The sequence below is a fragment of the Medicago sativa genome, chromosome 1 (assembly GCF_051527215.1).
Source record: "Medicago sativa cultivar Bolivia chromosome 1, Bolivia_mono, whole genome shotgun sequence".
Classification (NCBI taxonomy): domain Eukaryota; kingdom Viridiplantae; phylum Streptophyta; class Magnoliopsida; order Fabales; family Fabaceae; genus Medicago; species Medicago sativa.
The window spans coordinates 30369893-30390430 of NC_140749.1; the positions used below are offsets into that span (position 1 = coordinate 30369893).

The 20538-nt window shown below is 30.9% G+C and overlaps 2 protein-coding genes across 2 annotated transcripts; both read left to right on the plus strand.

Moving 5' to 3' along the window:
- Nucleotides 1-327: 327 nt before the first annotated feature.
- On the plus strand, nucleotides 328-3178 carry LOC146954188 (small ribosomal subunit protein uS3x). Its single transcript, XM_085715234.1, has 6 exons — nucleotides 328-435; nucleotides 522-669; nucleotides 1163-1334; nucleotides 2330-2384; nucleotides 2473-2604; nucleotides 2733-3178. Exons 1-6 carry the CDS (start codon nucleotides 406-408, stop codon nucleotides 2913-2915), a joined length of 720 nt encoding a protein of 239 aa, XP_085571360.1. The 5' UTR covers nucleotides 328-405; the 3' UTR covers nucleotides 2916-3178.
- A 13695-nt stretch (nucleotides 3179-16873) lies between these two features.
- On the plus strand, nucleotides 16874-20319 carry LOC146954189 (uncharacterized). Its single transcript, XM_085752850.1, has 8 exons — nucleotides 16874-16939; nucleotides 17406-17794; nucleotides 17879-17951; nucleotides 18292-18372; nucleotides 18475-18538; nucleotides 19160-19247; nucleotides 19394-19478; nucleotides 20290-20319. The coding sequence occupies exons 1-8, from the start codon at nucleotides 16874-16876 to the stop codon at nucleotides 20317-20319; spliced, it is 876 nt and encodes a 291-aa protein (XP_085608976.1).
- The last annotated feature ends 219 nt before the right edge of the window (nucleotides 20320-20538 follow it).

A 20538-nucleotide genomic window follows, 5' to 3' on the forward strand; every position in this document is an offset into this window, starting at 1 on the left:
TGGAAAAAAAATAGATTTTGACAAAAAATTTATTTTTTTTAAGAAGCTAAATTAACCCATCAAAATTGACACGAGGATAATTGAACCTGACACGAACGCATTCTTAGATCTCAAGTCAATACCAATAGGTAGGCAGACTCAAATAGGTAGAATTTGAAAATGTTAATTTTATTGGTTTCTCATTTTATGGTCAAAATAATTTTTTTTATAAATTTTTTTTTCTAAAATCCTAAACAAACATTTAAAAAATAATAATAATAATAATATAATCTGAAATAAACGGGCCTTAGTTAACTATGCACGCCCCTGTCCATAACCATTTCTCCACACACATAAGAAACTAGGGTTTCAGTATTCATTCACTGTGTGCGTGTGTTCTTGCCGCCCCTAGCTAAATCTGCAAACATGGCTACCCAAATGAGCAAAAAGCGAAAGGTTAGTTCTCAGATTCGTTAATCTTCTTAATCCAATTCATCTCTCTTAGTAGTGATTTGATTTGATTCATGTTTGTGTTGTTGCAGTTCGTCGCTGACGGAGTTTTCTTCGCTGAATTGAATGAAGTTTTGACAAGAGAGCTTGCTGAAGATGGTTATTCCGGTGTTGAGGTTAGGGTTACCCCTATGCGCACTGAGATCATCATCAGGGCTACTCGTACCCAAGCTGTTCTCGGTAACTCATTTCATTATTCTTGTTTTAATCTGATTTATTTTTGTTTCATTTTGGGTTTTTTCTTATTATTTATGCAATTGCTGTATATGAATACATTATTTCAATTTCATATGATTTAAATTCATTTGTTTTTCCTTATGATGTATGGTATGATAATGATTTTTTGTTCTTGTTTTGTTTTGGGTTTTGTATATGATATATGAAATTGTTATGTATGGTTATGATTATGAATATGTCATTTTAGTTAATTGTATTTTTTTTCCTCTAATTTTGTATGATAATGATTTTTTACTTGGGTTTTTTTCTAGATTTATGTATGATTATGAATATGTGATTTTAGTTTTATTTGTATTTTTCCTTTCAATATGTATGATAATGATTTTCTTAGCTTTTTTTTTTCTAGTGATATATTATGTTTGTTTTGATTTTGGATTTTAATCATGTGATAATGATATATGATTTGTGTTTTATTTTGGGTTTTTGTGATGTATAGGTGAAAAGGGAAGGAGAATAAGAGAGCTGACCTCAGTTGTCCAGAAGAGGTTCAAGTTTCCTGAGAACAGTGTTGAGCTTTACGCTGAGAAGGTCAACAACAGGGGACTTTGCGCCATTGCTCAGGCCGAGTCTCTTCGCTACAAGCTGCTCGGAGGTCTTGCTGTTCGCAGGTATATAGACATAACTTGTTGCAATGCTTGAAATTATGCAATTGATTTTGATGAAATGAATCTCACAGTTGTATATCTTTCAAAGTTAAATGTTATTAGGAGAAATAATTGGAACTGATTCTTTTCAGTAATTATGAATTTGTACCATATTTGTTTATGTTTAGCTATGGTGGAAAAGTAAAACCCATTTTAGCTTCTTAAAATGTTCAGCATTCAGTTTTTTTCTTTGTTAAAAAGATCATGAATAGTCAACATGAAACATATATTTAAATAAATTTTAAGACTCAAAGCTGTCTACGATGATTGGATTATTGTTTCTTGATTTTGTAATTTTAATAGAGTATTGAATTATTTGTAGACTCTTTTTTAAAGAGGACTAAACTATGTTGCGCATTTTTCTTGGGGACTAGAATGAATCTTTAATCTTGATTTAAACTAGTCTAGCCTTATATGCTTTATGAGTCCCTACTTAGGGTGACATTGAAAAAGTCTGTGAATACTTTGCGTGTGATTCAATACCAGCCATGTGACTTTACCATTTCTTTAGACTAATTTTCTCTTGCTCAACATTACACACCATCTCTTTATTCTGAAAAACAAAACGTGATGTTAAGCTGTCATAACATGTTTGCTGATTGCTATCTAACCTGTGTTTTATGTTTGCTATGTGCTATAAAACTGAAATCATTTTCCTCTTTTTATTCCAATGTTATTTGTTGACTAATCATATTACACTGAAGTTCTATTAGCTTCAACACATACTCATGTTAAATGGTACACTTAGTCTGCAACTTTTGTAACATGGTGATTTACTTTTTGGAGATTATATGTTTTGGGTCCACATCTTAAATCCCTCTTTTTGTACCCGATATATTTCAATTTTCCTTTTACTGGTGTGTATTTCCAATGGGTGGTAATTAAAAGTTTCCCATTTTTTATTCTCTCGAATACAATTTGTGCTATCATAATAAACTGTCTCTAACTATTTCTTTCAGGGCCTGCTATGGTGTGTTGAGGTTTGTCATGGAAAGTGGTGCCAAGGGATGCGAGGTTTGTTTTACAGAAACTACATTAAACTCCTGATTGTTATACTGTTTCCTGTAATGAATTTTAGTTGTAATTGCTGTTTCATGTGCAGGTTATTGTCAGTGGAAAATTGAGAGCACAGAGAGCCAAATCCATGAAGTTTAAGGACGGGTATATGATCTCGTCCGGACAACCTGTTAAGGATTACATTGACTCTGCTGTCAGACATGTTCTCCTTAGACAGGTTAGTAAGTTTATCATCTAACAACCTTATTTGCTTTCTTTTTCCTACAACATTTCATGTTGGTTGTTCATTTGGTTTGGTATGGTATGGATTTACGTTGCTAATGTTTTGTGTCCTTTGTGTTGTAGGGTGTTCTCGGTATCAAGGTTAAGATCATGCTTGACTGGGATCCTAAAGGAAAGCAGGGCCCTAAAACTCCCCTCCCTGATATTGTCACGATTCACACTCCAAAGGAAGAGGAGGAGTACATCAGGCCTGCTGCTGTTGTGGCCAATGATATTGAGGTTCCTGTCCCAGTCCCTGTTGTTTGAGAATGTTTTGATTTGCTTTGGAGTAGACCTTTTAATTAGCGATGTGTCTGGTTTGACTGTTTTGTTACATTCAGTGATTTTTATCAAAGACCTCTGCAATTTTTGTAATTTTCAGTGTTTGTTGTCGAAGACCTTCGCAATTTTTGTAGTTTCAGATTTTCTAAAATATTGTTATACTAAGTTGCAACTTCGCAATTATTTAAGCATTAAATAATTGCTATTTTTTATTATGATCCTCTTTATTAAAGAAAATTTCCCACTAACATATTTATGTTCATTATCTCAAATTTGCATCTCAGTTTTGTTGATATGTTGACGCAATTTTGAGAATTGTACGAAGTCACATGCATTGTAGCATTTTCAAGGATTGTAGGGGCATTTGCATGTTTAGTTGTTCAATTCAATGTTTAACAATAAGCAATTCTGAGTTTGTAAAATAATACGTTAAGGGTATTATAGTATTTTGAACGGGTGGGGGAATCCATGGAGTCGGTAGGTACTACCCTGATCCTTATCCATGAAGTCTCATGAGTGAACATTTCTCCCCGTCCCTGTCGGGGGATTATTCAACTTTGTGTGTTTTAAAACCTGTCCATTTTTGGAGTTAACCATCAAGTGCCTCAGTTCTCTAACTAACACTCATGGAGTTGTGACATTAGTGAGCGGTGGTGGTTATGAATTATGATGTCTTTAGGAAAGAAATATTTATTATTTTTCTGAAAGGAATATACAAACAGGGAATCGTGAAAATTTGTGACCATATGTCTTCGTGACATATTAGTCAAACATATGTAAAAGTTATAACTATACAATTTTTAAAGTAAAAGTTACTATTACGTATGAATGCTTAAACAATATTTTAAGAACATTTGTTAGCATTTTTTCTATTTAAAATAATCCGATCAATATTTAGAAGATTAGGGTTGGTTAAAATTGGATGCAATCCATCTCTCGTTCAAATTAAGAAGTTACAAAATTTCTATGATTGATTGATTGGTTAAAATTTTAAGATGGATAACATGTGACTGCAACTAAGCTATCCATTATTTTATTTTTTTATAGATAAATGTCAGTCTTTTCAAGGTGATTTTAAGTTTTATGTTTTAAAATTTTTAAAAGCAAAATCTAAATTTACTAATGAGTTAACATCAATATTATTTTTTTATCTCGCGCCTCAATGTGGTTTTTCAATCAGCAATTAAATTTGTTGTTTATGGAAAACTAAAAAAATTGGAGGGCATACATCTAACTAGAATAAGAAGAAAAAAAACTTATAAAGATTTTATTTTTATATTCTCGAATATAGTCTTTATTTGTTACATCACGGCTTCAATAACCAAAAATATGTATGTTTGGGAAAGTAGTATAATCTTGTTGATTATGAGAACATTGGGTACAGTGGGACCACTTGAATTACAATGAGAATCAACGATCTTGACATTTCATTTCCATCGTCTTTGATAACTAGCCCCTCCACTATAAAAATTAAAATAGTTTTACGTCAAATCAAAACTCATGTTATTACCACTAAATATACTTTGTGATCATCATTTAAAAATGACAATAAATATTAGAAACTTATACACACATAAATGAAAGAGTCGAGGTTCAAACCCCAATCATGATATCCGACGTATCAATTTTGACATTTTTACCTTGTTCCTCTTTTAATCATGCTAAAATATATATTTAAACAATCAAGTGGTAAAACTAATGGATTAATAAACTTCAAATAAACAATATGTCCTCGCAAGTTTAGCTCAGATGATAAGAACATTCACCACCAAAAAAAAAGGATGATAAGGACATTGATACATTGTATAATGTATGTAAGGGTCGGGGTTGGAACCCCAGACATCCTACTTATTCGTCTTAAAGATGAATTTCTAACTAATAGACAACCCGACAAAAAAAATCAATTAAACGAACAAAATCTGAGTTTTTTTTTGTTCAAACGAGATGAGATTACAAAATCTGAGAGTTAAAAGAGCAAAATATTTAAAATAAAAAATGCATACTGTACCCTAAATCACCGTTTGCTTGTGTTTGGATTGGACTGTGACTATTACGACCCATGTCCATGACCCGAAGCCCAAACTCCAAAATTAGGGTTTATAGTCACTCCACTCTTCGCCGTTTGTGAACCCCATTTCTTCTATAAGTATCAAAAATGTCGCTCTGAGGTTGAAAAAAACAAATCTCTCTTTAGAAAGAACCAATAGCCACTAGCCACTTTCTTTTTATTTTATTTATATTTCTTATGTTGTTAATATTGATATACTTTTATGTGTTTCATGTTTTCAAGCATCTGTGAATATGTTCTTTCTTTTTGCAAGTATCTATGAATATGTTTTTTGTTTAAGATTAGATTGTTTCATTTTGTCATCTATAAAGCAGATCGGCTTCTCTGTGCCATGTTTGTGTCGGAAGATGACTAAATTATTTTTATATCCTCTGTATGTTGCTATAACTCATGAATTTAATTTATATTCATGGGTTTACATTAGTGGTTACATTTTTTTTGTTATTTCACATGATTTTCTTGTGTTGGGTTTGCTTCTATATCTTTTTCTTGTGAATTTGTTTTTTGTTATAACACTAGATTTGTTATCTACAAAGCAGGTTGGAATTTATTTGCCAATTTTGTGTCGGAAGAAGACTAAATCAATTTATTTCCTCCATTTTCATAACTTCATGAATTTGTTATATATTCATTTGGTAATGTTGAGGGATAGTATATTTTCTATTAGCATTTTAAAATTTGGAATCCTTAGGACTCAATTGTTGCAACTGGGTTTCTCAATGCTGTTGTTTTCTATCATTGCTTGCATTTCATGGCTTAGGATATCTAGTGTTCATGTGTTTTCTTTTTTTTTTTTTTTTTTTTTTGCCTAAATTAGTATTGAATCTGAGACCTTAACTTCGTCTAAGTGTTTCTTTGTACCGAAAGAACCAAGAAAACTAAGAAGTATTGAAAAGCTAAATAATCAAATTAACAAACACTCGTTTGAGGGATTTGGGTGAGGGACATATGTAAGAGAGCTTAATTGAGAGGCAATCTTGCCCCCTAATGCTTTGTTATATATGTCCCTTTCCTTCATCCTTCAAACGATAATTTGTTATTGCTGTTCCAATGTTCTCATACGTTGAAGAAAGACATTGGGAAGAGTTGCCTTGCACCATATACATGACCTATGGTAAAAAATGGTTTTCAGCATTACAAGACTAGTCTTGTCTAATTATCATGTCTCTATTTTCTTGCCATTGCCAAAAGAGATTTGAACTGCACTAGGGCGAAGAAGACGATTCAAGCCTCCAGTATTATAAAAAGGTTTAATCTATGTTCACTCCGTGTAAAAAAAAGTTTAATTCCAAATATGTGATATAAAGGATCTTTATGTGGCATAAAAAAAAGTTTAATAATTTTAGACTTAAGCCTATCTGACCGTGCAAACTAGCTTATGTGGCATGGTGAGTGGGCAAAAACAAATGATGTGGTGTATTGAGCGGGTATTTTTATTTATTTTCTATTTATTAATGGGTAAAAACCCTTTAAATTGGATTTCTGCCAATTCTCATCAGAGGGGTAAAAAAAATCAAGAATCATGGTGTGATGGTTGATACTAAGATCAACGAGGAAGAGAATACATATACTTTTATTCTTGACAGAAAGCGAGTGGGAATTGGGAGAGAAAAGATCAGGCAATTAATTTTAACAAACACATATGGACCTTTAGATTAAAAATATGGATGGTTGAGATTTGGTGTCAACGAATATATATATATGATTAGAAGTTAGATAAGGATAAGATATGGGCTCTGTCTAGGGTGGGAGACCTTAATAGGTCTCCTACCGGTGCATGACCTTTTAAAACCATTAGATTCATCAAGCACACTAGATCATACTATAAGCAAAATACACTTGATTATTTTTATTTGTCTCCCACTAGTTGAGTTATATGAGACAGCCACAACATCGGTCCCTCTTAGATCACTGTTCATTCATCCCTTCCAATCTCATTCTCCACCTCTGTTTTTTTCCTCCATAATATCAATAACATTCAATGCAGATTTATCAGTCATGTAAAATTCAATATTGGCCTTCATTGTTCTAGTTCAATCTAACATTGTATTAAACTAATTTTCCATGTGTCTGGAAAATTAGTGCCAAGATATGGCATGAGGATTCACACTTTCATAAATAAATTAAAAGATAAAAGAACAAATCTTTGATATGCAATAAAAAACAAAGCAATAACAAGATTCACACTTTTATATACACTTAAGAGAAAATATTACATCTGCAATCAAGAACACATCCCATAAAAATTACTACCAAAAAAGCAAATCTTTCAACAATTAAAGAGAGCATTTTTCTTCATCCCATATTGTTTGGTGCAGATTTTAGCTGCAATCTGCGCCCCCTCTCCAACATCCCCTCCATTCAAGCATGTTTCTTGCCACTAGACCATCAATGATCCAAGCTCTTTGTTGTTGGTTGCTGCAGATCTGAATTGTCAAGACAGAGAAAGAAAAAATGCACAAGAGATGATAGGAGAGAGACAATGATGATGAAATAAAAGAAATTATTGAGTGTTGATAGCATATAGTAAGACTCATAGACTTTTATAATCCAAAGGTTGATCAATCCTTATCTAATGGTTCATATTCATTTTACCAAAAAAAAAAAAAAACCATGTGTCGTAGTGTAGGAAGTATGTGTATGATCTGTCTCATGTGATTCAAGTGGATGATTTGGAAGTAAGGGGTAATTTGACCGTTGAGACTTGGCCGGTGAGGAATGAAGATCGATAAGTTAAGCAATTAAGAGGAAAAGAGATTGTTTTGGTGAAAGTGATTTGGTTTGGACTATCCGGTGAGAGCGCTACTTGGGAATCAGAGAGTCGTATGAAGGAATCGTATTTAAAGTTGTTTTCTTCAGGTAATTTTCGAGGACGAAAATTATGTAAGTAGGGAGGGTTGTAACAACCTGTTTTTGTTAGGATTGTGTTAGTATTTATTTATATGTGTTACATGTGCTTATTTGCTTTTATGTGTATTTGATTTGGGATTAGTGGATTTTTAGCCTATAAGGGTATTTTAGTCATTTTAAGATTAAGGGCATTTGGTCATTTGGTGAGTAAGGGTAAATTAGTAATTCTAGTGGGAAGGTTAATTTTAGTATTTTAGTGAGAATAGTTATTTTACTAAGTTAGTAGTGACTTGTGGTAACTGTTTTGAGATGGTAATTAGTCGATATTTTAGCAAGTTAGTGAGTAGTAACATTTTAGAATTTATTAGTAGAGTTTAAGCTCGTTATGAATTGTTTTAACCTAAGCACAATTGAGTGGTGACAATATATAGATAATTCATGAGAAAAACTAGGTTAAAACTCATTCATTTTTCACCTAACAAAAAGAAAGGCTAGAGAAATAGAGAGAGGGTTAGCGAGAAGAGAAAAGAGGAGGTCACCCAAAGAGGAGATTCAAAGAGGATTCAAGCTAGGAGCAACGAGGAGTGGATATTAGCTTAATTTTATGAAGACAAGAGGGAAGGGGGTTAGGTTTGGGTGTATAATCACTTATGGTTAAGTTCTTAGCTTATGGGTCATAAGTGCTTTTGTATGAATTATAATTTTGATGATTTTAAATGTTGATTTTCGTACTCCTAGTTAAGTGATGATTTTGAATATGTGAAATTTGTTAAAAATTTGTTGTGGCTACTTAAATTTCATTGTTGAACCATGTAGAAATGATAATTGTGAAGCTTTGGCTTAAAATATTGAAAATGATGATGTTGTTGTTACTTGATGTTGAATTTATGATGAATATGTGATAATTGTTGTTGGGTATATGTTGTTGATGTGAATTCATGAATTTGAAGATGATAAATGTGAAGTCTGATTAAGTTGTGGTGTTTTGATGATTTTTGAGAAAATGGGTCAAGAATGTAGAAGTTTGATTTTGATGAATTGGAGTGAGTTGTTGATGTGTTGTGTTGAGTCAGGATGAATAGAATCTCTATTCTGGACTATAAGTTTTGGGTGTGAGATTGTTTGGAAGAAAATTGAGTTTTGAGTAAAAAGTTGTTTTAAGTGTTTTCGATAAATAGGTGATTTTGAAAGAATTGGAGTATGTTGTTTTGAGATAAGAAAAACATGATTTTATAGTAGAATATGATATGTTTAAGTGATTGGAACGCGTAGGAGAAAACAGAATCGATGATCGGAATTTTACGCGTGAAATGGCAAAAAATCAAAAATCATGTACTATCAGACACACACGACCGTGCCCCTTGTTGGCACGGATCACGCGTGCGGTTCGTTGTTGGCACACACGACTGTGTGTCCAATAGGCACGACCTTGCGGCTTGTGCAGGCACCCAAAAACTCGATTTTTCGCATTTTTACGGATGCAAATGCATTCCTATGAGTTCCAAACAACTAACCCTACCTAATTGAAGTGTAATTGGACTTTTTAGAGTGTTTTAACATGGCTTTACTTTGAATCGGTTTCGGTTTTGAATCATGTGTCAAAGAGAGACGAATTTTTGAAATTTGACGAAATAAGGGAACTTTGTGAAACGAAAAGGCTTTGATTAGTTTACTAAGATGTTAGTTGGTCTGTAAAAATGTTTTTTATGATATATATATATATATATATATATATATATATATATATAAGAACTTGGTAACCTATTTTGATGTTGGAAATTGAAAATGGACGATTTTTGGAAAATAGGCAAACTTTGTCAAAATAAGGTTTCTTGATCGGTTAACTTGCAAATGGTTTTAGAAACATGATAACATGATAAAATAAGAATGAATCAATGTTTGTGTCTAATATGTCAGTTATTGTAACAGCCCAATTTTTCGCTAGATTTATTTTATTATTTATTTATGTGTGTTATATGTGCTCTTATGTGATTAATTGCCTCTGTGTGTATTTTTGGTCGGGAATTGTAGAATTCGGTGTTAGAAGGGTATTTTAGTCATTTTGGACTAAGGGGTATTTTGGTCATTTTGAGAGTAGGGGTAATTTAGTAATTTTGATGAGGATTATTTTATTGTTTAGTGAGAGCTAGTATTATTTTACAAAGTGCTAGGGAGTTGTAGTGATTTATTTTAATTACCGGTAGTTGACCGTTAGTGTTACATTTTACCCATTTGTGGGTTAGAATAGAAATGGGTTGGGCTCATTAAGGTGTGGTGAGTTAAGCCCAATTAGGTGAACCTATATAAGCTCTAGTTGGTAGAGGAAATAGGTTTTTTTGCCAACATTTTCATTTTCAATTGAGAAGAGATAGAGATAGAGATAGAGAGAAGACAAGGGTTTGAAGAGGAGATCTAGAGAAGGCTAGAGGGAGGTCAAGCTTCAAGGATTGGAGCTAAAGTGAAGCCTTAGTGTTGATTGTGAAGAATTGAGGTAAGGGGGTTAGGCTTTAATCATAATTCTTTAGTTTAATTATACCCTAATTCTTTGCATAATTGTGGTTAAGTGCTTAATTTGATTTTGGTTGTAGAATTTCGTGCTTAATTTTGTTGACATGATTATGTACATGAATTGAATGTTAATTGTGTTGTTGTTGTTGAATTTGTATGTCAAAATGGGTAGATATGAACATGATATGTTTTTGTATGAATTTGATGATGAATGAAGTTGCGGTTGTTGAATTGTTGATGAATTCATGTTCAAATGTTGTTGTTGTTGTTTTAACATATGTTGTTGATGAATTGATGCATTGGGTATCATGAATTGATGAATTGGTGATGAGAATTGTTGTTGTTGTTGTTGAAAGTTGTGGAAGTTTGGTGATTTGATGAATTTTATTGTGTTGATGTTTTAATCTCAAAACTTGTGTATGTTTAAGTGTTTTGAATGTTATATGACCTATAAACATCTTTGGGATTAAGTTTTGGGGTTTGGAATGATCAAAATTGGGATTTTTGGGTGAAAATGGGTTGAACTCGAAAGTTTAATTTCTGAACTGAAGCTGCTACTGTTCAGAAGCTGTTACTGTTCAGAAGCTGCTACAGTTCAGAAGCTCCTGTTCAGACAGCACGCCCTGTTTTGCGTTCTTGCGTCCTTTTTTCACATTTCTGTTTCGATTTCGCTTTTGACGTAAACATGAAAGTTGTAGATAATTTTGTTAGCTTTCCAGAGGCTTTGGTTTGACTTGAAAATGATCTTTCGTTTGTGAGTTATGAGGAAAATACTCCAAGGAGGTCTTAGGGAAATTTTACGAAAATTCCGCATAACTATTTCTAAGTCAACCCAAACCTTATGGATTGCTTCCAAGCTTCAAAACTTGAGTTTTATGAGTTCAATTAAGGAGTTTTAGAGTATTCAACTGATGGTGTGATGGGTCTAACTTGTTTTGATTCGAAAATGGAAATTTCTTGAAAAGTGATAAAGTGAGACGAACTTTGTGATTTTCATGATTTCTCCGCATTTGGCCAGTGAAACGTAATTGTATCCTCTAATGTACTTATAAGTAGCCTAGAGGTATACTTAGTTGATGCATTGAATCTTGTTTACTTGGTTTTGGTTTAATTGCTTCAATTATTTTAAAATGGTGAAACTAGAGACGAACTTGTCGAAAATAACCTTGAAGTCCAATTACTTGGCAAATCTTTTGTGGATAGTTTGATATGATTATATGAAGATGTCTGAATGGTTGTTAGGTGTTGGATATGATGGTTATCATAATGTGTTGTATTTTCTCCTTTATTTGAATTGTGAGAAATTATATGGAGTTGTTGAGTTGTAATGATGTTGTTGATGTTGATTACTTGCATATATGTTAATCGATGGTGATATTATTGGTGAATGCATATATGCTAAATCATGATGATGAATTATGTTGTTGAATCATTATATGAAAATGACGTTGATTGTTGGTGGTGAGTTTATACATGCTAGTTTTGAAGTGATTGGTGATGAATGCGTGTATATACATATAGCCGTTGATTATAGCCGTTGAATTGTTGTGAACATATGCATTGTGGATTGAGTCATATGTTCATGCATCATATGTCGTGTCAGATGTTTTATCCATATTGCCGTTGACCGGATACTTGTATCCATATTGTCGTTGATTATAGCCGTTGATAATGATGTTTTTGTTGCATCATAAGGTGACGACCTTGGAGGAGTTTGGTGCCACATGCATCCAGAAGAGTCTAGAACATTGCATGCATTTGATTAGTTGATGAGTCATGTCATATTTGAATATGTGACTTGGTGAATTTGTGCATTGGTGAAATTGTTGAATGTTGTGATTATGTGGATTGGTGTATATGTACATTGGTGGATTTGTTGACGGTTGTGAATAATTGAATTATGCTCTAACTGCATGTATTACTTGTTGTGCTTATACACTTGGTGAATCAATTGAAGATAATTATTTTGATAATAATGATGATGTGAGATTTCTTTATGTATATACGCATATGATGTGGTGATTTCTTTGATGATGATGATTAATTGCTTATAACTTTGAAATGATGAACTGTACTTGTTGAGTTAAGTATGTTAAGTGAAGAATGAGGTGAGTAATCCTTTCATTGATTGTTATTGATAAATGATGAGCTTGTGTCGATGTCTTGATTAGAGATTGAATATGTCTGTTATGCTATGATAGCTTGAGGTGCAAGTAATGGGGGATATTAATCATGTCATGCTAGTATTCTAGGAGGGATGGTTATGTATATGTGATATGTATGAATCCTTGAATGCTATGTTTTTATATGTTGATTATGATTAATGTAATGCTTACCCCCAGTGGTTTCGACCGCGCTACCTGTCTGTATGGATGGGCAGACGTTGTGCATGATTAGTCGCTTGGTGAGTTGCTTGGTGGATGTTTGGATAGCGGGAGCTAGCCTCCGTTATCATTCTGGCGTCGTAGTTTAAGGTTCTGATTAGGTTGAGTCGGTGTCCTAGTTTTGTTGGACTATTCTATTTTGGAGATGTACTCATTGTTGAGTATTTGGAGAATTTTATGTTGATGTTATTGACCATGGCATATGTATTGATGGAGATATATGTTTGTATTCCGCTGTGACTGTTGAGATATTATTATATATGCATGCTGGATGTGGTTTAGGTGAGACGTAGCGTCTATTTCTTAAATATTTGTTATATTTGCATGTTTTATCGCTTTAATAGAAATAGGGTGTTACAGTTATCATGATGTGGTGAATTATTCGTCTATTATGTGATTATGTTATATGAAACAATGCAGTTTCTTTATCGTGATGATTCCATGACAATTGTTTATGATTGTTGATTATGAATATGAGGAGATGATTACTTGATGATGAGTATGTAAAGATGACTAAGTATTTGTTAATTGATGATGTATGCATGTATTGTTTGATAATGCAATATGTGGAGAATATGTAGAAAATATGAAGAGTAAATTGGTATTATGCATTATCGAGTCAATACTTGGCATCCATGCATTCATAAGTCCATAAATTATCTTTGACATCCAATGGTACCACATGCATGTAGAGTCATGTCTAGAGGATTACATACACATGAGTTATGTGAATTATGTGAAGTATGTGCCTTGGTGAAACTTGTTTTGGTGAATTATGTTACTTGGTGAATTTTGGTGAAACATGTGAAGTTGTATACTTGGTTTACAATTGGTTGATAATGCTTGTACACATGAATGATGTGAGTGATATGGTTTGCTATTATGTTGAGTATTCACATGAGACTAGAATTGTAAAATGATGAGTATGTTTATGCATGAGTGATAGTTAAAATCCTTTAATGCTATTCATTTGATTATAATTGATTATGCGATCGGTATCTAACCCCAGTGGTCGTTTGGTTGACCACCGCGTCATTTCTTTGAATGGCGTAGGTGATTTGCAGGATTGAGGTCATTGCTTTCTTTTTATGCTTGTGGACTAGCATGGATGCTTCCTCGTTTATGTTTCCGCTTAGAGTCTAGTTAGACTCTGATGTAGGAGTGTCGGTCTTGAGACCCTTTTTATTTTGATACCATTTGATAACTTATGTTAATTATATGATGAGGATGACTGTATCATAGTGATGTATTTATGTGGAGTGACACATGACATGTTGAGAATTTTCTATGTTGTCGAGGATTTTCTATGTTGTTGATTTTTCGCTGCGAGTATTTTGAAAAATTAAATTATGCATGTTTTTGAGAAATATGTAGATGTAGCTTCTAAACTCTCTCGATATATGACTTATCTGCATGATTATTGCTTTCGGGGTTTAGAATGTTACGCACATGCGTTGATTTATAATTCTTTTGGTGCAAAACCAACTTATTAAATCAAATTAATATGTTACAACAAAAGAATATAAAACAAATAAATGAAAAAAAAAGAACAAAATAGAAAATAAAACAAAAAATATCAGGTGAGTGAGGCAAAATAAACTTAATTTTTTTTTTGAGACAATGTATAACGAAACATAACAGTGTAAACAGTTCATAAAAAAACATGCAACAAATAAACATAGAAGAATGACTCACGAGTAGGAAAGAAAGAACAACAACAAAAGATAAAAAGAACATAAACACTAAGTGAATACCAAATAGATATAATTTATTCTTTAAAACAATAACAAGGATAATGTTTTATTTTTACATAAAATTTAGGGTAGTTTTTAATGTAATTAATCTAATTAAATTATAATAATGGTGATCTTGGTTTGAGACCTTATGGTATGCTCATATGAAGATCTCATATTCAATTCTCTCAAATATTAATTTTGGTGGGTTAGTTTTACTTCATACAAAAACTCATTTCACTCCCCTTCCTAAATATTAAACCAAACAAATAAAACTAAAAATATTCCTTTACCTCCTCTCCCCTCACAACCCTAGCCAAATTGACCCGGCTTAAAATTGAATTGATCTAAGAATTTTTTTTAAATAATTGATCTATGAAGTTTGAATGTTTCCTTTTAATAATTTTTAATTTCATTAAAAAAAATGTAGGAATGTTTCGTTGAATGAATCGCCATAAAACTTCATGAACTTCAGTAGATAATAAAATGAAGTTGATTGAATGATATTTTGATGTGATTAAAGCGATTTGGTTTTACAACGATTTATTTATAAAAAAATACACTTAATTCAAAGGCTAAAACAAGATAGTACAGTTAACTATGATTTATTTGATTTGATTTGTAATATATGCCAACTTGATGAACTTACCTTTGTAAAAACAAAAAACAAAACTTAATGTACTCACACTCTAAAAAAAACTTGATATACTTAATTATTATAGATTGAAAAGTAATATAAACAAATTAATTGAGACATGATAATTTACATGACACATCTTCCAAAAAGATCCAGTCAAACAATATCTATAAAAAAGATAAAATCATGGTCATTGAAAAATTTGTCAATAATAGAATTGTTTTCTGTCATTAACCATTTACTAATATAGTAAATTATTGATAGTAATTTTAGAATAGATAAGGTTATCAATTATGAATAAGATGATTGAACATATATTAGCCATGTCATTAACCCATTAAGTTTTTTTTTCTTCTTAAATACTTTTGACTTAAATTTGCTATATTTCTAAAAGAAACTATTTTTTAGATAAAGAAAATGTATGTGCAGGAAAATTAAACTTATAAAATTTGTACAGTAAAATTTTATATTAACTCGAGTATTTGAATGAAATGATAAAAGTTTAATCTTAACAGTAAAATAGTGTTAATTCTTTTATGATAAAATTTTGTCTGCCATTGTGATCGTATTCGGCTCGAGATTGGCTCGAGATTAATCTATACAGTTGTTGCATGCAAAGGATACTCGTTTCACACATACAAAATTTGTAGAATTACTGCAGTAAAATATCACATTATTTTTCACCAAAAAAATTATCACATTATTCCAGATATGTTTCCAAAACTTTTTTTTACCTGGACAATGCATCAATTAAACTCTTAAAAATTTGCATGTCATTTATTATATTATATACATTTTTTGTTGTGATTGTTAGCTATAATGCAACAACCATTCATAACAATAGTAAAAAATAAGATAAAATTAAATGGATTAATATGGTGCTTACAAATAATTTTATTTTAGTCAAGTAGCCTAATGGCTAAAAATCTACCTTTTAAGGTAAAATAATAGGGTGTTTGGGATTCAAACTTCAATTCATACATATATTATGGAATATCTTTATCAACTCAGTTAAACTCGCAGAGATAATTTAGTATTTACACATTACACATTGTCTTATGTGAGAAATCGTTTTTTTATATAGTGTAACAACAACAACAATAATAACGGCTATAAGAAATAATAAAATATGTGATATTTTTTTAATTTATACACAATTTTCACATAATAAACTTGCTGGTAAAAAACGTGAGACTACTTCCCTTTGACAGTCACTCATATTTTTCATCTTTGGGAAAGTTTGTTAAGACAACAATGAAAATAAACGTAGTATATAGATTCATAGACAACTTACAACAACTATAAATTTGATATAATTTTCCCTAAAAAGAAACTATGAATTTCATATAATATTTATTTTTTCATTGCATAGAAAAGTTTCTTAAAATCAATTAACATATTTTTTTTTATATAACATACCCAAAATGTTCTAGTAGTAAAAGTAAAAGAAATAAAATAAAGGATATTTAGAAATTTTATAGTAAAAAAATTGATAAGTACAACTGCTTATGATTTTCTCAATTCTTATACATATTACCTTTTATCATATTATATCTTAAAACTTTTGCTTAAAAAGAATATATATCATATCTACATGTGATTTTTTAGTTCTTATCCATTTACCTTTTATATTGGAATATACTTGGTACATTGGTACATGTCATTGTACTTATATGACTAGCACATATCCATGTATTTATATACCTCACTTAATATACCTCATTCATAGTTATAGCCAATATTCCTTTCAATTTTTATAAAAGATGTACAATTTGAAAGTTCTCAAGTTTTCTCGTGTCTTCTCCAATTCTTTCAATGCCCCTCTTCAGGTTATGTTCCTTCTTTTCTCTTCCACTTCTTTTTAAACAAAGAGTGTTGGTTTCTCCTTTTTTATTTTGTTTGTGTTGTTTACATAAAAATTCCGAGCTTTATTGGTTGTAACTGAATTTATATATTAATAAAATCATATTCTAGCCAACATGGTATTGGAAAAGTCAATAACATGAGTCTCTTCTACAAAAAAGAATTTGAGTTCGATTCATAAAGTTACATTGTTTGAGACACAATACATTCCCATAAAAAATTGGGTGTCCTGATGTGGACTCAAGAATTACTCTCATAACATACCAAAATGGTTTACACCATAGAGATACCTTATGATGCCTGTTGGGGGTGGGGTGGGGGGTCAAAAACTATTGTGGATTAGACTTAAAGAAAGAAAAAAAAATCTAATAATGCAAATATTCATTCATTTTTGTATTTTTAATCTTTGACACATTTATTTTGTTTATGTAGGTCGGACCGAACTCTAAAAAGGAAAAATCTCTATTTTCCTATTTATCGTATTTCATTACTCTAGTTAGCTTTGCTGGATCCAAAACGAGAAATCTTCAATTAGTTGTTGCTGGACTTAAACATAAAAAAATTCGTTGGGATCCCATTAAACATGTTGATATTGGTCATGTTAATACCGTGAATTTAGTGAAAGATGAAATTATTGATCGTGAAGATCATGCTTATGGAAGTGATAGCAATTCTGAAGATTTTAAAGTAGTAAATAATGATCAATATTCTTCTCTCAAGCTCGTTGATGATTCTTGTTTTATTTCTCTTGAGTTGAATGATTTTTTTGAATCATGCCTACCAAAGTTAGTAAAAGGGTGCAAACGGGTCTTACTTTATAGGTAATTTTTCTTTATATTTATGTATTGAATAATATTTTGCATTTTTCTGTTGAAATATTAATTCATTCTTTTAATGATGGTCAGTACATTAAAACATGGAATATCACTTCGTACATTGATCCGTAAGAGTGCTCAACTTACTACCCCTGGTTTGCTGGTATGTTATAACTTTTATGAAAGAAAATTAGTTTTCATATTAGTAATTTTTAATTCAACATTGAATTAGGATGAATTAGGATTAGATCAAATTTCAAGTTTGAAAATTGGGATTGATTCAATTATTTATTTTGGTAAAAATGATAAAATTACAAATAAAAGAATATAATGTCACAACCTACATTACTGCCACATGCCTTTATTTAAAATACAAACATTTAAGGTAGGTCGTGACACAATTCTATATATTGTAATTAAATGTGGTTGATACTTCCTCATATAATGAACATGGCATCAATATACTAATTGTATTTTATTTATATTTGTTTTGAAAAACTTAGGTTGTTGGAGATATGCAAGGGGCTGTGTTTGGTGCATTGCTTGACTGCCCCTTAATTCCAACAACAAGGCCTAAATATCAAGTATGTGAGCTATTTTTTTCATAATACTATACTAATTTTTGCACAAACATATGATTTTAATATGTTTAAGTGTATTATTTTTCTTCTATTTGTTGGTAATAGGGGACATACCAAACTTTTGTGTTTACAAACATAGATGGTCATCCAAAGATTTTTCGACCCACAGGTAGGGCTTTAATTAATTGATGTGTAAACATATTTTAATTTATTGTCTGATAAGAGTGTGAACAAGAATTATCAAAATTCATAATGCGTTTATCGTAGCAGTTTGAGATCAAATATATTTTTTCAATTTAGATGATGTGTTTTTTTTCAATGTATTAACTAGTAACATGATAAAAAAAAGTGTGAAATTAATTCAAATATTTGTTGGCTTAAATTAATTTTTACAACTATGGATTGGTTAAAAATAGAGTCAATCAATCTAAAAAATTGGCCATCGACTATGTTTGGGTCACCTCTATTTCGTCTAATTTTTGTGGTAATTGAAAAACATAGGTGATAGGCTCAACATTATTGTGTGATTATGGTTAAGCATAGTTTCTAATCAACATTAGAAATTTAAGCTCTTCATTAAACAAGTTATTAGTAACTACCTTCCAAAATATGAAGGTTGTTATTATTGAGGATTAGACAAATGAACGATTTTGTGACTACTTTTTTATGAATCTCAACAATTTGTAATATAATTAAGTTAAATATTTCAATCAATATTACTAAAATACTTTTCCTTTTAATTTTCTTTTAACCGATAATTAATATTCTTATTTTATATGGTTAACTTTAGGTGTCAATCGGTACTATTACTTGTGTTCAAATGATTCACTTGCATTTGGTGGAGGTCGTGGTTTTGCTTTAAGCTTAGATGGAGATTTGTAAGTATTTCAATGTTTTCACTCTTTTTTTGTGAACAACGTTAACACTTTTTTAATCACTTTCTTGTGGACTTGAAATTCACTTTTTTTAAGAACTGCTAGTTGAAATTGATCCCATTACTTATATTAAATATATCTTTAAAAAGGTTAACTGGAACAAGTGGACCCTGCGATACATTTGGAAACCAATGTCTAACTCATACTCCTGAGTTTGAAATAAAGAATGTTGAGGTAATGTTCACATGTTTCATACGATTTACTTTAATTATCTAGCTTATATCAAGTAAATAAGTGTTTTGATAAATAAGTGTTTTCCATATCTATTAATTAATTAACATCAGATCAAATATGTTATTGGTTCATGAATTATACCATTAATTATATATATACATTAGTTCATACAAATGCTTGGTGTTTTGTTTTTAGTTCTCATTGTTTTCTTTTAATATGTGCAAAAATTGTTCACATTAAAATTAATCTTAAATTTATCTCATGGTAACCATCCAAATCACCTTATAACTCTTTAAATTTCCTTTTAATGTATGCAAAATTTGTTCATATTAAAATTAGTCTCAAATTTATTTCTTGGTAACCATCTACATCAGCTTATAACTTTCTAAATGGTTCGGTTTCCCTGAAATATTTATACAAACACATTTGTAACCCATTTAAAAATATTGTATGACAATCTGCATGATTTTCGTTGTTTAACTATTTTTTAGCATACATAATTAAAGGTCCCAACCTCTATTTATGGTCGCTATACTTTAAATAGTTAATTTGTGGTATGGATTCTCATGGTCATGAAATCTAAGAGTGTGTATTAATCTAATGTTTTATATTTACTGTCATAGTTCATCATATGTTACCAGTGCGTAAATTTAGTTTATTTCTAGTTTTAACTGCGAAAAAAAGTTATTAATCTATCCTCGTGACTTTAACTCAATTTGTTTATTCTTTTATGATGTAAATTTATAGTCATTAGACTACTTGACAAAATAACTATATCATTATTTACTCACAAGATTTTCAATTTGTACAGTTGTGGGGTTTCACACATGCTTCCTCTTAATTACATGATGTTAAGATTGGAATGGTTTGGTTGGGATGTTCGAACACATCATCCTATCTCGATAATATATGTCACATTTGTCAAGAATATTTGTCTAAAAAAGATTGTCATTTTTTGTATTTTCAATGTAACTTTAGTTGTTTTCTATCCAATTGTACCATTTAAATAATAAAAGTTGCACTGTTCTCATATACCCCAATTTTGTAAGGACAGATAAAA